We start from the raw sequence: 20,614 nt of genomic DNA, 5'->3' as shown, positions 1-20,614 counted from the left end.
ACAAAGAAAAGAGCCCGTACCTGCTTCATTATTCATTGAAACATTTTCACTGGAGCAGCGATGTCAATCTCCCTCTAAACCTGTGAACCCTCTTTTATGACATTAATAAAATGCTGGATCACACACAGAAATGTATGAGACAGGAAACAAAGGTATCAGAGATCCTATGGCGAACCAACAGACCCTGGCAGTGCACTGAGATGATGTACTGATGCCAACGCAGCACCTCAGAGAGTGGATTTGGATTAGACAGACAGAGAAAAGGACCTCGGAGACCTGACATACACACACACCCCAGTGTCCGTACACTAGCCCTTTAGCAGCATGCCACTACCCCGAGGGCATAGATCCACACACACACACACACACACACACACACACACACAAATATGCAAAGACAACCACGAATACCAACCAAGTGTCCACCTACTGTTTCTTTAGTGGTGTGCCACTGCCCTTAGGGTATGCAGCTTTACACACACACACACAGACACAAATACATTCACACAAACACACACCAGCATGCACATTCCACTGGTGATTCTGACATCATTGCAACTGAACGCAATGAATAGGACCGAAGTGATGTGAATGATAGTGAATCACCAAGACAGTCCCCCCGCAAACTAGCAAAGGCTACAGACTGCTAATTACAAGTATGCAAGCATGTGTGTCCAAGTGTGTGAAAAAAGAGAGACTGAGTGAATGTTTTCTTCCAGTGTTCAGCGTCTCTCTCTCTCTCTCTCTCTCTCTCTCTCTCTCTCTCTGTGTGTCTTGCTGAGCAGTAGTTATGGTGCCAGTTATGGAGTGTTTGCCATAGCAGGGAGCTGCCTTGGCATCGTGCCCTAATTTAGGGGAATTAAAAAGCACTAGACAGGCCCCTTTGTGGCACCGTGCGCCTGCTTTAATCTCCCCACGCCTCAGCGGGCACCCACAGCACCAGGAGTGGGCACCGTGCCCACATGACCCCAGGCAATATGGAAATCGCCACCAAAAATCCTAACTAAGCGCCGAGCCCTGCCCCTGGTGCACAGTGTACACAGTACACACAGACATGCGCAAAGCAATGCTATCACACACACATACACACAGTGCAAGTGGGACAACACCCAGCTCACAATGGTGCTTTGCACACTGTACTCACACTCTCATACTTAGACATATGATTAAAAACATGAAAAAGTAATTGCCGGCTGTTCACATGTGTACATAATTACAAAACTGAAATACACACATGCAAACACACATTTAGTTGTTTCAGAAGGCCACGGGGCCATGAAATGAAATACTCCTGCTGTTGTCCCTCCTGGCACATACGCCAGCATGTACACACACACACACACACATTCACTTTTCCACTCATCCGAAGTTGGTGTGTGTTCTCTTTGAAGTGTAGGTGAGTGTAATGCTTGTCATGAGGTCATCCATCAGGGCTAATGAAACTGGCAGACCCTGACACTGTCTCACTGGGCAGCACCGCTGGCGCCGCAAGCTAACTCAAGGAGAAATGGACTGATTTAATTACACAGCGAGGGCACACGCACACACACACGCACATGTAAACACACCTGTGCACACATGCACAAAGAAAAAAAGACATACATGAACGCACGGAGGCATGCAAACTCTGCTTACAGGTACACGAATATGAATAAACATGCTGTCACACAAATATGCAGAAACACACTTAAAAAAAAGGCAGATATTGGGCATCTCTCTCACGCACGCACACACACACACACACACACACACACACACACACAGCTCACAACACTTAATCAAATATTGCCCATTAGCCACATCTTGCCAATGCCAGCTAGCAGACTGGTGCAACCTCCGAAAGTACATGGGAAAGTGTTAACTCATCCTGAACGTGAACCTTTTCTGATAAACAGAACTCAGAGCACCATCACGCATGATAATGATATGTTAAGGTGCTGTTGTCATCTCTAGAGCAAAAATCATTGAAGGCACCATTAGTGAGCTAGCTACCCCTCCTCACTGCAGGTTCACAATGTTCCCTTCCCTAAAACAAAGACCCACTTTGGCCCTGAAACAGGACGCACTCCCATCCCTCTCTCTCTCTCTCTCTCACTCTCACTCTCTTGCTCCCTCTCTCTCTCTCTCTCTCTCTCCCTCCCTGTCCATTTGTCTCCCTACTGGTTTCACTTAATAAGCTTCAAAGGTTTCTGGGCAACGTGGCTTTCAAAAAAAAAAAAAAGTTACCATGGCATTTTTTTGGCACAGCATCTTCCCTCTTGCTGAGGATATGGGGTTGCCATGACATCGGTGGGCACCTTATAAAGCATACAATTGTGTATGTGTGTGTGTGTGCGTGCACATGTGTGTGTTTGTGTGTGTGTGTGTGTGCGATGACATCTTGTGCCAACCTCGGCTAAATGCTTAGACACTGGTAGGAAACCCAGGACAGCGGCAACGCCAGCGACAGAGTTCAATTTTGCCCGCCAACTCATGCTTACAGTTCACTATATCCCCCCAACACACACACACATGCACACACTCCGAAGCACTCGATTATACTCAATTCTAATCTATTGATGTTTGGGGTATAAATTGGAAAACATATTAAAATGATAACTGATCAAATGAAATGCTGCTGACTGAAACTTTGCATTAAATCTTACAGTTTGTGTAAGTAAATGTGTAAATGTGTGAACATAAAATAAAAACATAACATAACATGTTGTTGGCTTTGACATATTATTGATTAATAAACTCAACAACAAAAGAACTGGCTGAGAATAAACAGCATACATGCATTTTCTGCAAGTACATTCTGTGTATTTTTTTGGTTAAACTTACCCCGGGGAGGCTCAAATCCAAGAGCTAACTTTAAAATTGGCTCTAGATTTCTACTGATGGTTAATGTTTTCATATCGGCATCTGTCTTTGTCTCTGCTAATATTCTGTGTTAGTGTGTGTGTGTGTGTGTGTGTGTGTGTGTGTGTGCACTCTAAAGTAATTAACAGTGCAGAAATAACCTAATCAGCAATATACACAATCAATAAATGAGTAAGGTCAGAGCCACATCACCCGGGCGATATTCCTCTGACGGTCTGTGTGTGTGTGTGTGTTTGGTGTAAAAGCAATATGTGACAGGGTTAGACAGCATAATTCTTGTTCTTTTCATGATAGTCAAGTGGTTCCTTGACCTCAGAGTTGTATTTGCCCAAAGTGAAACAACAATTTGAGGTCTGAGTTAGTCACCACACACTTCAGGGCACATCGGTCTCCTCTGTGAAGTGAATGGGAGCTGTGAGTAACTGCAGCATGTCTTTAATTTTGGCTTAATCTGTCCTCACATAGACAAAGTACGGATCTGAATTTAGGCTGATTAAACAGAGCCGTCTTCTAAATTGTGTTAAATCTAACAGTTGCCTCTATGATTTCCTTTTTTTTTTCTGTAATAGAAGTGAGAAAGTTGTTGCTTTGTCCAATTCTCATAAACAAGCATTATGACATGACAAATAAGAAGAAATTACTATTAATTAAACCTTTTTTGGAAAATGAAAAACTTCATAAAGACCTGGTGAAGACAGGCTAATTGTGCTCTGCTTGCCCCGGACAGGGCCTCTAGTGGCCTCTAGTGGTTTATATATGATGTTACTGTCATGTTTTATCAACACAATCTGCAGACATTGTACATTGAATTGGTTTATTGTGGCGACACATTTTTTTCAAATAGGTGCCTGTATATACTGACACACACTATTTAAATAGATGTTATTTATAGTGTCATATAAGTAAATGCACACAGAGATCTTTGGTTAAATTCTGCTTCACGAGAGGCTCTATCGCTCTGTCGTTGTTTTTCATGAGACAATAAAAATCTTGGTTTATACCAAACATCAAAAGAATAACTTCAGTTCCAATTGTAAAGCAATTAAATGTTGTATGAGAGCAAGATATCATTCTGCTCATGCCAGAGAAACAATCACTGCAGGAAAGAGCCCACCAGAGAGTTTCAAAATCATTTTTGAAATATTAAGGGAATAAAAGCAATGTACCTTCATTAAAATGTAAGTAAATGCTTTTATAATCTTGTGTTTTCCTCCGACTTGGTGCCATCTGTTCTCTGTCCATTGAGCTTACTGTCCCTCGTGTGCTCTTTCGAAGTTTGTGTGACCTTTCCAAGCTAGCAGGAATGTGGATCATCATGGGCTTTGCCAAAGTTTGCTTCAGTCCCCCCTTTAGTCCCTCATGACAAAATTATATATGTAATTTCAAACTTTCCTAAAATTAGACAGATTCTGTGTTTTTGCGTGAGACACGAGAATAGATCAGGCCTATAAGAGTGAACAGAGGATTGTGGAAGCTTTGGGAAATAAGCCTCTGACAGGTTCTGCATTTTCAGAGAATATGTGTGGTACTAATCTGTGTTCAGCTTTGGTTCACCCCAGCAGTATAAAACACCCTACAGAGCTCAGGTCATATAATTTGCCTTCTCTCCAAAAAAAAATCCCTCCCTGGGACTCAGAGCATGAGTTTAATAGTTATTCTTATTAGCTTGTGCAACTGCTGGGAGCCTGCAAAATAAAATAGCTGTTTTTTTGTTGATCTGTTTACGCTCGCCTGAGGAACTTTACCGCCGAAGGAGCCAAAAGCAAAAAACTCCAGAGCAAAAAAAAAAAACCTTTCTCTCTCCCTCTCCCTCTCCCTCACAGCCAAAGTGGACTTATTATGTTACTGATGGCAGAATTCCCAGTGTGGAATTAGGACTTTGAGCTCCGATAACGTTCCTGAATCCCAGCACGGCGCTGCTTTTACTGGTGGTGGTCACACACTGCTTTCTGTCTTGCCCTGAGCCAAACCAGCCGAGGAATTAGTCATTAATAGGGGGACAACTTCAGGCTGCTACTGTTTCCCATACAGATAAAGAAAGAATATAATTGTACAATGATCTTTGTGATCTTGTTGGGGGTCCAGAAATGTTTCTCACTTTGTTTTTGAGAGTGTGTGAACAGATTCATATTTGAGAATCTGCTTATGAATAGTTTGCATTCACCTGCATCAGTCCTCACACAACCTCCATACCTAAAATGACACCAGCTTTAGCTTTCAGTAACCTCCTTATCTCTTTAACCCCCCCCCCTCGTACCTCTTGTTCCTCGTCATTAGCAGTATAGCCTCTGTGCCCCTATGTTGCCATAGTAAAACAATAGAGTGCAAATCTTCCAATCTCCTTAATGTTCACTAATCTAATGAGTGCGGCGGGGATATTAAGCAGATTGCTGAGCATTACGTTTTTACCATTAGAGACACAGCCACCAGCTATTTCAGCACTTCTGGACTCTTTTCCTCGAAACCCCCCCCCCCCCCTGAAAAAATCTGATTTTACCATTATTTCTCCAGTCTGATCCTATCGGCCTGCTGCGTCTTGCGTAGATTATGATTTGGCATGATGAAGAGAAGTAATCAAATCATGCTGCTGCTGCTCCTAAGTGTGGTTACTGCTGAGTGTGGGAGAAAGTGAGTGGGAGTATGTGTAACCGTATGTGTGCGTGTGCATGTGCATGTGTGTGTGTGTGTGTGTATGTGTTTGAAAAAGAGAGAGAAAGAGAGAAAATGGTGTGATAACAAGCCAAGTTAATAAAGGGAAACAATTAGGACATAAAAGATTGATATGGCCCAAAGATTTTAATGCTCTTGTCTGTCTTAATGAAATCCCTTCGACTATCTGCTTCATACACTCACACACACACACACACACACACACACACACATGCACATATATAGTCATGTACACACTCATTATAGTGGTCTCATTGCTTCCCTCAGGCTCTCCTGACAGGTGTGGCTCCCACACACAGACAAACATTCACAAACACACACACACACACACACACAGAGACCAGGCCCTACAGGGCATTTTCCCTATCCTGGGACTGCACAATGGGCACTTTGTACACCCTCCCACCTCCCCACCCCAGCCCTCACCATCAACCCCCCACCGGCTTCCAGCACATCCCTCTTTAAATGGGAGATTATGCAAATGAACTCACACCACCGCGGCACCCCACATATAAGTGATGTGCATTCAGTGAAATCTATAGTCTGTCTATGGGAGCATGTACGGGAGTCAGCACATGAATGTTTCCACTCACTGGGAGACGGATGTGGCCTAAATACACAGTCGACACCCCAGGTGCTTCAACCACACTAGAATATTCTTCCTATCAATCATGAGCTACAGTGCTTCATTGTTGTGTTTCATGTTCTGCCTAAAGGTTTTTCTTTTTTACCTCAAATATGTTGACATGAGCAAAGAAAATATTTCTCCAGCTTGCAGGCAAATTTCTGCATTCACAGCTGAGAAAATATACACATCTATCAGGTCTATAGCAGCTGTAAATGAAGTGATGCAGAGAAGAAAATATTCAGATCCTTTACCTAAGTAAAAGTGGCAGAACTGCAATATGAAAATACTCATTAGCAGTAAAAACCCTGCACTGAAAATACCACCTCAGGAAAATTATTATTAGCAGAATGTAATTAAAGAATTATAAATTTAAGTACTAATAATGCAGAAAAATTGTCCCTGAGTGTTATATTATTATAGATAATAAGATATTATTGGATTATCATTACTGATACATTAATGTGTAACTAGCATCTATTTTATATACTGTTGGACAGTTTAATCTATAAGAGTGGATCACATTTAAATGTTTGCAGGTAAAATATTATTCTAAAAAGTAAGCAGTAACTAAAGCTGTCAAATAGAATATTTCTCTCTGATGTAATGAAGTAAAAAGCATAAAATGGAAATATTCAAGTGAAGTACAAATTAAAAGTACCTCAAAATTGTCCTCATGTATCAGTACTTGAGTAAATGCACTGACAATTGTTTTTATTATCAATTAATCTGTCATTAATCTGGTGTTATTTACTTGATCAATTAATGGAAAATAGTGAAAAATGCCTGTTCAAATATCTTACAGCCCCGTCTGATGCCTTCAAATGTCTTGTTTTGTCTGACAAACTTTTCTATCATGTATGACAGAGAAAAGTTTCTCACATTAAAGAAGTTGAAACCAACATTTTTTGGGGGCATTTTTCTTTAGAAAATGACTAAAAAATGTTTAAATTATTAAAATAGTTGCTGATTAATTTCCTGTTGATTGACTAATTCATTAATTGACTAATTGTTGCAGCTGTATTACATTCCACTATTGATTAATGCCCATCTGTCGATACTTTGATTGATCATTGATTCTTCCTGTGGACAAACGTGCTGAAATAAAAGAATTCGGACCGTTCGATTTAGAATAAATTTTAGGGGAACTATTGAATAAAGTGGAGATCTTCTGGTAAAACCAAGTTCATTTAAGAGATAAGAGTCAGGTGAGAAGACGTAACGACATGAATACGTCGTTATCAGGTCAAGTAAGACACAGTCCACTGAAACTGCTGATACTTGCTTCCATAGGGTGCCGATTAAACTGGTTTGTAGACAGAGACATACTAGAGATGAATACAAGATGACACACACACAAGCACACACACCGCAGGCTTGTTACATACAGCAGTTAGGTTCAGGGTCAGGCCGGGACACAGGTTACCACAGGGTTAAAGCCTCGTGCACATGAGAAAAACAGCAGAAACAGATTTAAGAGAGAGGTGGATGCCAAGAGTGCCATCTGTTTGAGTTACCCCCCTTTCCAGTTTCCTCTCTCTCTCTCTCTCTCTCTCTCTCTCTCTCTCTCTCTCTCTCTCTCTCTCTCTCTCTCCCCTCCCTTCCTGGCCTTCTCCATCTTTGTCTCTCTGCACATTCCCCCATTCCCATCTCCCACTGAAGCCACATACATATTTTGTCAACAGCTAAATATTACCATTCATTATTTGTTTTTTTCGCACACTGCTCAAGCACTGATAATAAACTAAGATAGTATAGATACAAGGACAAGTGTGGGGGTGGGGAGAGAGAGAGGGGGGGGGGGGGGGGTAAGATAAGTCCAAATCTGGCAACCGTCTCAAGTGTAATGACACCTCCATCTCTATGGAAAACCATCCCCTTTTGTCTTCACTTGCATGGGAGCTCTTTCTTTTTACTGTTTTGTTCCCAGAAAACCCATGGAACATTTGCCAACATTTTTAAGAGCTGCGAAAAGCAGGATTTTTTTTTTTTCTGCTGGTTTTTTAAGTCTTCCACCTCGCAGGTGTTTCTTTTTAAGGCGTGCTCGACAATGCCAAGCTCGTCTTGGCTCGTCTTGAATGCCGCAGGCCTCGGGGGGAGAGAGAGAGAGAGAGAGAGAGAGAGAGAGAAAAAAAAGAGGTTGGAGAAATCTTATTGATTAGCAGTTGTCGCTTCCCTTTTCTTTATCTCACTATGGCTCTCCTTTTCTGCCTCACTCACTCTATCTCTACACACTTTTTAAGTGTTGATAGGGGGATAAGAAACCTTTGTAGGACAAGCCAAGAATAAAAAAGGGAGCAAAAGAAATCTTAACTATAACTTAAAAACCCTCTGCTCTCTCACAGGAAGTGGCTAGATTGAAGTGTCAAACAACAAAACCGGAGCTTTGCGTGACTTTTTAAAAAATGTATGAAGAATTATGCATTTGAGTGTGTAGGTTCACATGTCAAACACTCTCAGAAAGTCCAACTGGCTCCGGGCCTGAATGTGGGGCTTTTATTAAGAGGTGTCTAATTTCCCTCAGACCTTTAGGCTAAACACTGGCTTCATAGATGCTGTCAAAACTGATTTATGATGCACGCCTACGTGTAATACAGAAATGGAAAAAGAATAATCAATCTTATCTCATTCGGATGTGCTCATATTTGTCTGATTAGTATTCTGTGGGTAATTGACACAATTGCAGCCAAACCTCGGTTCATTAATGTTAAGACAGATTGCTGCTCGTTAGAGCCACCATGTGGTGCAAACACAAACAGCAGTCATCTTCCTCAAAGTGGAGTTGATAACTGTGTAAAGCACATTAAGTCTTAACAAAATGTCATGTAAAGGTAATACCTGCAATAGATAATAATAAAACCACGTTAATGCCCAACGATTCAGGTTTTTAAATTAGAGAAGGAGGGGGGGGGAAAGACAGAATAAACAGGTGGACTGCCAGTTAGGATCAGTGATATGCCGGCTGGATGCAAAGAAACACAGGACAAGAGGGAGGGAGGGGGAGAGCACAGAGATAGGGATGAAAAGAGGGAGCCGGGAAAGAAGTACCATCTGTTTTTTAGGGACAAGGAAGATAAAAATGTGAGTAGCGCTCAGAGGCAGAATGTTAGTAGAGACTCAGGGTGTGAGAGGAGTCTGCGTACAGGGGGGAGGAAACTACAAGGGGCACGGAGAGGTAAGGGAGAGAGGGCAGATAAGAGGGAGGCGGACAGATGGAAGACAGGAAGATGCGAGAGAGAGAGGAAGAGTGAGAGAGAGAGAGAGAGTGAGGAGGAGAGGGGACCAGAGATTGGGTCTGGCAGCGGTGCGAGCGCACTGGGCACGCTCACATCAGGAGGGGACATGACTCGACATGGCGGCTCAGCCCAGCTGGGTCAACGCTCTGCACTGCCATGTTGTTTTGGCGTGGTGCTCACTTCTCTTACAAACACACACACACACACACACACACACACACACAAATGCACAGACGCACAACAAACCGACAAACAAATCCAGTTACCCCCAGCTAGCTCCCTCGTTCTCTCTCTCCCTCTGCCTCATATCTAGACACACACTCACTCACAGGCAAACACACACAAGCTCACACCCAAAATGCCATGGTTTTGGCTAGCACCGGCCGGGCAGGCGAGGGCCCTGGACTAATGGAAACGCCAAACTCGTTACTCTAACGCTGGGTGACAAGGGCACCTTGGGCTGCAGATGTTCCTGCTGATGACAGATGGAGCCTGGCACTGCCAGGGGACAGTGGGCCAGGCCTGCGCCAGCTCCATGCCACCTGCACCCCTCCTCTGTACCCCACCACACAAACTCAAACATACACACACTCCCTCGCTCTCTCACTTGGCCTATCTCTCTTGAACACTGGCGCACTACTCCCCCTTTTCTACCCCCACCTCCTATGTGTATGTCTGTCTCTCTCTCAATCACTCTTCCTCTTTCTCTCTCTCTTCACACACACACACACACACACACACACTGGCATGCTCCTCTTCCTCCTCTGCCCACTGCGAGGATGACTGTTTGTCGACAGATATCTATGACACTGGCAGAATGTGTTGGATAAATTGTGTCTGTATTGGTATTGATCCTATTAGCAGTTTCATGAGAGTAATTCAAGATGAGGAAATTAACAAACTGTTTTGTCATGAAATGTCCGTTGCAGCATCCTGATGAGCGCTGCAACAAAATGAGTTAGCAATGTTTGTCACACATTCTGTCACTGTTATCTGATGACAGAGTGTAGTCCATAGCAATTTACACTTTTTAACAGGAAGTGGATTCCAGATCAGCTAATGCATGATGGAGACTGTGTAATGATACCATTTATCTTCATGGAAGTGGTGACAGGCTTCTGGAGTTGATTCGCCATCCTGGCTCAAAGAGACAGTCCACCAGGATAATTTGCTTGATGCTGTTAGTCGCCAGATTACCAAAGTGTGCTCAGCTGTAATTTTGATGATGGTGGTTTTCAGAAGGCTTCTGCTTTCAACTCACCATGAAAAATTGTCTTGAATGTCACCAGTCATGCCTCTAACTGAGTCAATATGTGAGGTATCAGATAATTAATGTGGCTGATCCTGCAAAAGGGTTTCATGGTTAGTTTTACACATATTTAATGTTTTATAACATAATCCATCACATTTCTCACCTGCACTTTTGGTCAAATGTCACAGAGAAATGAAAGGGAAATGAGCTGAGAACACATGAGGAAAACAAGGTAAACCCAGGGTTCATATCAAAGTCTTTTTCTCACAGAAAATGTGATGAGATTCTGGAAAAGTGTTGCGCTGCCACGCCAGTTACAAATCCAGGCACATCGTCTGTCAGTCTGGGATTCCAACTGTTGAAAGAACACCAAGACACTAGAGATTCATATGTTTGCCGTTTCATAAATTTTGATAAATCTGACCAGGCCCGGTAGCCAAAGTTGTGTCTCCAGCTTGGCCCGATGTGGTCTTTCCCACTGTTGGAATTTGTGGACTGTGATATTGAACTACTCTGTGATTAATGTGTATTTTGACATTGAAATGTTCTTGAAGTCCTGTGAATGGAAGACAACAATGTGCGTGATCATAATCAATGTTTCATGGGAGCTTGAGAATCTGTCAGTGTAAAAACCACTTAGCAGATTCCAGTGTTGTGTGGTGGTTGCAGATTTTTGGAACCTTTTTTGCTGTGCTACGTATGACCGCCTATTCTGCGCTGCAGCCCCCCCCCCCCCCCCCCCCCTCCTTTACACTTTCACCACTCTTGCATCAAGCCTGCATCCCTCCGCCCCTCCCGTTGCCCACTTCATCCAAAAACCATGTGTGGCATGTCATTTCAACTCCCTCCACACAGAAGAAGGGCCCCTAACAAAACAAAACAATTATCTCTCCCCTCGTTAGGACCTGGCTTGCATCCCCTCTCCCTCTCTAACTCCCCTCTTTCTCCTGTCGGACCCGGCCTTCGCTCTTTCGCTTCCGTGGCTGTCTCTGTGACAATAAGTTGAGCTGAGGGTCTCTTAAGTGCTTCTGAAGTGGAGCGTTTAGCTGATTTTAGGCTTCATGTTTCTTTTAAAGGCCTCAGCAGGAGCAGAGGCACAGGATGGTGGTGGAATGAAGGCCAGGGTGAGGTGCCCATGAGAGAAAGATGAAGAGGAGGCAGGACAGCAGAAGTAGCGCAACGGATGATGGCATGTAGTGGTACGTGGCGGGCGCTGATGTGTGTTGGATGAAGAGGAAGGGGAATGGATGGGCTGGCAGTGGGCGGGTGAGCAGGTTTCACTGTGCCAGCTCTTAATTACTTTAATTGGAGTCATTAGCTAAGTGAGCATGAGAGACATCACCTGCATGGCATGCAGGACCGCACCTGCCACAGCGACATTGCTATCATCATCACACTCCAGCAGAGGGTTTACTGACAGCTCAACACTCAGCCACGCTAATGCTGCCACACAGAGGCTACAATCAGCACACGTACAGTCAGACGCACAATGCAAACAAACATACGGACACACAAATATCTTCATGTACATTTGTAACCTGCGGGCCAGTGGTCACTGGGTTAGGTATTAGTCCTTCTCAACTACCATAGAGACAAGAGAGAAACACTACAGTTGTACAGGTTATTACGTTGGGTGCATCAGGTCATATGAAGGAAGGAGTAGGGCAAAAGAAGCAAAATATAAGCAATACAGGGTAGCATTTATATACAACTGGTGGTTACAGTATATGCATTCAGTGGCCAATCACAAGATACGTTTAAGGTGTAGTGTGAAGAATTTAGCAGCATCTATGTTTTAATTAGTGTATAATCACTTGAAAATAAGAATCGTTGTGTTTTCGTTACCTTAGAATGAGCCTTTTATCTTCCACGGAGTCCGCCATGTTACAGTGCCATGTTTCTAAGGAGGCCCAGAATGGACAAACCAAACACTGGCCGCCGTAGGTTCTCCTCCGCGCTTGGAAGGGTTGGAGAGAAGGGCTATTCAGTTGGTTGCAATCTGTAACTTCACCACTAGATGGCACTAAATCCTACACATTGGTCCTTTAAAAGCGCCTGAAGACTGTGTGACAACAACGATGGTTTATTGCACGTCACATGATGCGAGACGCCTATAAAATCTTGGTCATAATCTGTGTCAGACTGCATGATATCAGTGTGAGGCATTTCAGATTGTGCGCTGACTGCATGGTGAATCATCGCTCTAACATGTAAATAGAAAAAGTCGTTAATGCGTCATCCATCTGTGTTTTGAAAATGCAGCAAAGACACAAAATTTCTTTTTTGCTTCACCTCCATTGTTTTGTTTTTGTGTGATTATTAAGAAGATTAAGAAGAACAAGTGTGTTTTCCCCCTAAACCTTATTCAAAAAACTATACTTAATGAAATGTCACGCTGGCCGGTTTATTTTGTGTCATTTCATGTCGTATTCTGATTGGTTTGTTTGTAGACTTGGGTCGTAGCAGCAGTCACACTGTGGGAATTTGGTCTTAAATTTCTGACATTTTTGCCTCAAGCTGTCGCCAAAGCTCCAAATCAGTCATCAGTGGATCTTTCTCACAGTGTGATCTAGGCCCTCTGTTTTGGATTAATGATTAAAGATTTTACATTGTTCCACTCATAATTATTAACTTTAATCTCAGACAGTCGTGCAATGCATAAAGGCCTTAAGATGATGTATTCCACTTAAAAAACATGATTTAGGCAATATCAGTCAATCATGAACAATAATGTAATATATAGTGTATAATAATATATATTTACATCTATAATTTAATAACAGTCATTAACAGATGTTATAGTTTAATAGTTTTATATTACATGAATTACACTAAATTATATACATTTGCAGCTATTATCTCATAATACACATTTTTTTAAAGCAAAGCGCTTCCTAACAGAAATAACTGGTCATTTTAAATTAAACCACATCAACTTTGCAGAAGTATAAATATTAAGTGACCTTATTTATTTACATATTATCAAAGTCTAAATCAAGTCTCAATTAAATAAAACTGTGACATGAGATTCAACCCCTTGTTTTTGAGGTTGTGTATGATTGCTGTACACACACGGACCTACAGTACTTAACACGTGTTGTCTTTGTTATGGCCGTGATATGACTGCCAGTCATTTCATTTCATTTTCAAGTTTTATTTGTCACATACACATTATCAGGACAATGGCAGTGAATGTTTTCCCACTGTGCCCCCCACCCCCATTGTGCAAAGAGGTAGCAGTCAGCAAACACCTAACTGACACAAAGGCAAAAAAAGTGCACACACACACACACACACACATCAACCCATTGTATTCTTGTAATAGTGACAGTGATAGTACCAGATACTAAAACCAAAGAAGAATTTATCCAATGACAAATTTTGATGTTGCTGTCTGCAGGCTACACCTATCTCAGTCCTTCTCAGCACCCCACAGACAGCCTGGCAGGCGGGCTGGCAGCCAGGCAGAATGGCAGTAGGCTGGCAGGCTTAGCCCGGGGCACTATCTCCAGCAGAGCCAACTTTGACCAGCTGGTCCAGACTAACACCACCGAGTGAGAATGTACCACTGCATCAGTAGGGAGGTAGATGTTAGCCATGGTCCAGACACCCTCACACCCAGAGCCTGACACCTACAGCAGTAAACCTGTACCGGCGGGATTTAGGTGAGAAGAATCTGTCTGGTCTATGACTTAACAGGACATTACGATATTACAAATATTCCTCCTGGTGTACCTTGCTACCATCCCGATTTCCTTCCAGAGAGTGCGTGATGGACCCCTGTTAGCTCTCACTTGCTGGTGCCAGATCTAGGAGCCTGATCTGCTCTCCAGGCTGGTCCAATCTACCATGACGGTTTAGCTCCAGTGGACCCCTAAGCGGCTGGGAAAAATCTGGTGGACATTTCCCTTCCAGCAACATTTAGTTACTTAGGTAGCTTAGCACCATATAGTCTACCATGCCAGAGCTAGAGATACAGAGGAACACACAGGAAGTCAGAGGTAAGACATCATCAGCTCAAAATGGTCTGACCTGGGAATATTTGTTTTGTAGTCGATTAACACAAGACACAATGAGCCACAATAAGCACCTCACAGAGTTAATTAACTGTATCTATGAAAAAAAGTAAATGTACAAAAAGAGGCCTCAAAACCTCTATTTGTAATTCAGTTTCCCCTTGATACACCTGGTCTGAACTGATATCGTGTGCCCCCCCCCCCTCCATGACATACACCTCCCAACCATTTCCATCTCTGACAGTTAAAAGGCCTACACACAAGCAGAAAGAGCAGGCAGCTCATTGTGCGTTTTAAAGCGCTAACTAGGCCACTTAGCACCCCGTGACGCTGATCTGATCCCCGAGGCGCTGAACTTGGCAGCGGGCCCTCCTCCTTTCGCTCCTTCCTTTCCCCTCGCCATGGGAACCAGGCCATCCTTAATGACGCAGGAGTGCTCCGCCGGATCCCACAATGCAAAGGGGGCTGACATCTGTCTTGCTAAGTGGTGCACTCTCTTGTGCACCTTGTTTGTTCAATCAACAACCACCCTCCTCCTCTCCTTTTCCTCCCCTCCCTCCACTATGCCCATTTTCTTTTTTTATCTCTCTTTCTTCAGAGAAAAAAAAAAGACAAAAGATTACATGAAGGATAGTACAGAGATTGGAGAGAATACACGGTTCAACACAATCATCATCATCATCATCATCAGCATCATCATCATCACACATACCAGCGCAACACAACAGCGCAGTGGGGGAAATTTTTGTAGAGAGCAAGTGCACCATTGTATAATAGCAGAGCTGGATGACTACACAGAGTGCATGTTTAGTTGTAAATAACCCAGATTCTGACACTTCACAAACAACCACCTTCACTATGAGGAATGAGAATTTAAATTGCAGAATTTGATTACCGCTAGTGCGGCTGTATGAGCCTCCCAACATCTCCACCTTCTGCATATTTAGAAAAAAACAAGTGCCTGATTAAAAGTGGCCCCTAATTCCTCATCGCTAAGACCTGGGCAAATATTTGTCCCATCAATCTCGGGAAATATAGCCATCAACCCAAGATGTTAATCACATGCTAATGGAAACCAAGGGACTCAATGCACCCCCGTAGCGCAATGTACGCTTTCACTTTTTCAGAAAGCCCACGTGAATGCAAATGGCCATCTAAGCAGTCATTTTGACAACATGCCAAGGAAACGTAAAGAGCCCCCTTCTTTATGCTCCTCTGGGAATGTATGTAGAGATGTGTGGGATGAGTTCACTTTACCAGGCCCAGGTGCCAGGATATAAATGAATAATAGGTTTTATGGGCCCTAACTGAAAAAAAGCACACACACACACACACATAATCACACATACCCACTCGCTCAAGTGCATCTGTGGTGAATGATGTTCAAATTCCCACAACTACACTGAAAAGAGATTGGGCATGAGAATAGGTGGTTCCTATACATAATTCAGGGGTCCATGCTGAAACAATTATGTTTGCTTACTGCTAAGTACCCGTGCTCAATAGCTCGTTTGCTCTCTAGTTTGGTGCTTTCAGATGTAAGTGCTATGTGCTAAAAGTCGGCGGAACACAGCTTTTTAATAAAATATAGGAGCTGACACTTGAACACTTGAATACGAGAGTGGGTGGAAAAAAACAACAAATGCTCTTCATGTTTTTACTCAAGCTTTGCATGCAAACTAAATTGCACTAATCTAACAGTGCTGGAAGAAAACTCATTAGCAATGCCAGGCAAAAGGAATGTGGACAAACAGGCTCTTTTAATGACAATATTACACAACACAACATTTCAGTTTAGATTAATCTAAACAAAATTTTGAACATTAACACAAGTCCAATGTGGACAGTTCCATCTGTTGCAACAGAAAAAATTGCATGACCAAAATATAGGTCATCTTGTCAACAATTAGTGGTGAAATAAGCCACCAGAGCACTCTGAATAACACATTCAGACTCACATACATCTACATATGTAAATATTGATTACAATTGTCAGAATAAAAAGATAATGGCGATATCTTGGAAGTGATTTGACAATGAGTCAAAAAGTTTATCTGAAGATAATATGAGGCTTCAGCTATCTGAGTCAGTCAAAGTGGATATTTTCCACAGTTACAGTCTTTTTAATGTAATAATTCCCTCTCTGTGTGTGTGGGCAGACAGTGTTTTCCTGGTCAGCTGCAGTGGAAGGATCATAACAAAAAGAGGAAATCTGCCACTAAAAAGATTGTAACTTTGAAAGATATCGACTTCATTTGATTAATGTGGACAGCTGAAGCCTCATATCAGCTTATCAAATACATTTTCAAATACATTTTTGCACAGAAGGAGGGCTGTGGATTTTGTCCCCCATCACTTACACTCACTTGAAAATGCATTATGAAGGGATCTCTAAATGGCCAGTATGAACAGGAGGAATGATTAAAGCAAGAAAAACACGTGTGACAGACTTGAAATATGTGAATCTATCCTTTAACTGTAGTTAAAGGATAGATTCACATATTTCAGAAAACAACAGTGTCATGTATTCGTGTCACCACAGCTGAAAAACAATTAGAGGTGTGTTGAAGCTGCAGTCTCAGCGTTCTTCTCCTCACGTCCCGTCTCACACTTACACTCCTCCACCACCATCACGCTCTTCTCCCGGACCTCAGCTCCACAGCGCAGGGGCACAGCCACAATGTGAGCTTTGGACGGGGCGCAGCGGGAGCAGGGGGCCTGGCGGTGGGACCCCACCCCGGCACCCGGCCCGGAAAACTCCCCTTCAGATGGAACGAACAGGGAGCTGCACTGGCCGAAACACAACTTGTTGTGCACTGTTACTGTGTTGCATCCGTCTGCTGTCACACGCTGGGAAGATGACAGAGAAGCACGAGATTAGGTTAAACATCACAGCAATATTGTCAGTGTTACCTCTGAGGGTGTAAAAATCAACACAATGTGTTTATGTAGGTCCACACCATCACTGCTAATCCACCAGCAGAGCCATAATCAGCTTTATGAGTAAGCAGACATCTCTCTAATTGCCACTGAAAAATCAGCACTTCCTTGCACTAGGAAATTCGCTATATTCTATTTAAGTGTGTAAAAAAAATCACTCATCTAAATGTTATTTTTCATGCTCAGAAATATATTTGGCAGAGAAAGGAAATAAAGTCTTAGAATAACACAGGATATAAACATCTTACCTGAGTGAAAGGTACTGCAGTGCATGTCTGTTTGGTGTCCTTCAGGTTGACTGGCAGGGACATGGTCATCTTGTCTCCTTTATCTATGGCTCTCTGCCACATCTGCAGGCCTTGTCTCTTCTTTAGTTCCATCTCAGTGGGGTTTTTAGGGTGCAGGTGGTGTAGTGGATTCACAGGGGCCTTGGAGGCCGGACCTGCACGCCCCTGAGACAGGAAGGCAGGGAAGGACAATCTGGAGCTGAGGGAGGGGGCTCTTCTGGGGGTCAATCCCCGTCTGAAGAGCCCCGACTGGGCTAAGGCGTGAGGGTCCAGCTGCACAACTTTGACTATTCCCTGCAAAGGTTCATCGGGTCCGCTGCCAGATGACTCAAATTCGATCCTCGACCCTCTCAGAATGTTGTCAAAAGTGTTGTGAGGAAACGTGAACGCTACAGTTGTCCAACTCGACAGAAAGACGAAGCTGATGAGGAGGGCCATACTCTGACAAAAAAAGGTGATACTTCTCTAAAATGATTGGAGAAATAGTACAGAAATGTTAAAAGACAGACTAAAAACAGCCAAACAAATACAGCAGAAGTCAGTATAAAGAAACAAAACAAACAAAAAAAAAATCTGGTGGTGTGGTCCAAGGTCCCAAATGGTAACCTTGCTGTCAGTGCTTTGACAGTGTGATGGAGGGAGTCTTTTATATAGACAGCTGCCAGTTCTCACCTGTGTTTTAATGCAAAGAAGGTGTCGCAATTCCCACACCAGACCAGACATCACACCAAGCTTAAAAATCCAGGTCGTGGATGGTTGCCAGACTGAAAGGATTTCAGTTTCAAGGTGAGTGTTAGAAACATGGTCATAAAACATCTGAAGAGGGATTTTGATCTCTGAGTTTCTGAATAATGGAACCTGTGGGTTGATTCAGTGGGTGTGCTTTAATTTAGAGTATTTTGGTTTTTTAGTGAAAATTTTAATGGATAATGGGTGAAAAGTTAAAGGGAAAATCAACATAAAGTGTCTTTGTTTAATTAGGCACACGTTTAACACATCTTTGACTAACACATAAGTCCAAAATCTCCAAATGGTGTTGAGTTGTGTTGAGATCTGGTGGTTTTCAGCCATTTCAACCAGCCTTTGAAACCATTCAGATTTGACTGTGTGAGTAACATTTATTATATCAGGATTAAACCCCCTTGAGTTTCTCATTTTTAAGGGGGTCCCAAAACATACACTGACAAAGACAATGCAAAAGAAAAAATGAGAAAATTATGGATTTTTCTTGCATCCTGCATACAATATATTACAGATCATTCAAAATTTTCTGTACAAGCATCAAAAGTCAAGTACAATATGCAACATGCACATAAAGGAAATGAGTGTAATTGAAACAAACAACAAACCAAAACACTGCAAACTTAGTAGGGAATAAAAAATAAAAAATAAGCTTCAGGGAAACTGCTGTAGTTAAAAATGTTGTCTAGTCACCAATAAAACCTTCTTATTCAGCAGGTGTTCCAGTTTCCTCTGGCTGTAAAACAATGAGTTTATGTTCTCTGTGTTAACAGCCTCTCCCTTGACATCCCATCATTACACCATTAGACTTCAGTGTGTTCTGTCACCCGTGACCTGATCACACACGGGCTGTTGACGGGCCATCAGTTATAACAGAAAGGATGTTTGATTTTCTCATAGAGACCCGGATGTTAAGAGGCACTTTCTCCTTATTGCCTCCTCTCCATGTCTGTTTCCCAGAGCCACCGCTGAGCAGTGTGGTCCAGATAGGTGCAGGAATGGGAAAGTCCAGCGACTTAAGCTGTTTAATTCTCAAGGACACTGACTTTGCACACACACCAGTTGGTGAGGTCTATATACCGATTTTATTGAATGATTGCAGTATTAGTAATAATATAAGATGTGTGAGGATGTGTTCAGTATTATTAACAATAAATAAATCCCTTCTTTTATCTGCAGAATAAACTTTTTCCACAAGAGGGCACAGTTTACAAAGTTTTAACTCCTCTTCCAATCCACCTGCTCTCTCACTGTAAGTTCAACTCAGTTCAGTTCAGTGTAGAAATTGTTTCGGCCTTTGACAATTATAATGACTATTATACTATTTTCAGAATGCAGAAACTCAGTTTAGAAACAAGGTTAAGTCAGGTTTATTGACTTTGTCAATTGTTTTACACAACTTCCTCCTTCTGTCGCTGATCAAGCCAAGAGATAAAGTCAATAAAACAAGATATAAGGAAGCATGGTGTTACAGTAATTGCAGAAGAAATCAGTATTGTGCTTGTAAGAAGTGTCCTGACTGACGGGCTGAATCATCTGAAGGAAACAAACAAAGGTGGAACTTTCAAAGGTCATCTGGTCCTGACTATGATCGTCACTCTCTAAGCAGTGCTCAAGGAATATTAAAGGGTTATAGCTGATTGATTTTGAAGTGAGACACATAGTGTACATATAGCAACAGTAACAGAACATGTGGCAGGAAAGAAACAAAGTGCTGCTAAAAAACTGTAAAATTCAGGTCATACATTTTGTCACATAGAAAGTAATTATCTAAGTAAACATACAAGCAAACAAAAGATAAATTAATTATATTGTAAACATTCATTGTAAATAATGATAAATACACAAAACACATGTTGGAGACGGCTCCACTTAAATAACATGTGTATATATAAAATTAACTATCATGAAAGCTTTGAATAGATGTAACCTGAAACCTGACTGAGGAAGCATATTTTTTTATGTCAATAGATAATAATGTACTA

General features: G+C 42.4%; 1 protein-coding gene across 1 annotated transcript; it reads right to left on the bottom strand.

Moving 5' to 3' along the window:
* Positions 1-17,214: 17,214 nt before the first annotated feature.
* dand5 (DAN domain family, member 5) lies at positions 17,215-18,326 on the bottom strand. The gene is made up of 2 exons (XM_042394470.1): positions 17,850-18,326; positions 17,215-17,511 (listed from the first exon to the last, which is right to left on the bottom strand). Exons 1-2 carry the CDS (start codon positions 18,324-18,326, stop codon positions 17,215-17,217), a joined length of 774 nt encoding a protein of 257 aa, XP_042250404.1.
* Between the last annotated feature and the right edge of the window lie 2,288 nt (positions 18,327-20,614).

Source organism: Thunnus maccoyii, chromosome 2 (assembly GCF_910596095.1).
Source record: "Thunnus maccoyii chromosome 2, fThuMac1.1, whole genome shotgun sequence".
Taxonomy (NCBI): domain Eukaryota; kingdom Metazoa; phylum Chordata; class Actinopteri; order Scombriformes; family Scombridae; genus Thunnus; species Thunnus maccoyii.
This window is presented reverse-complemented; position numbering and strand designations above follow the sequence as displayed.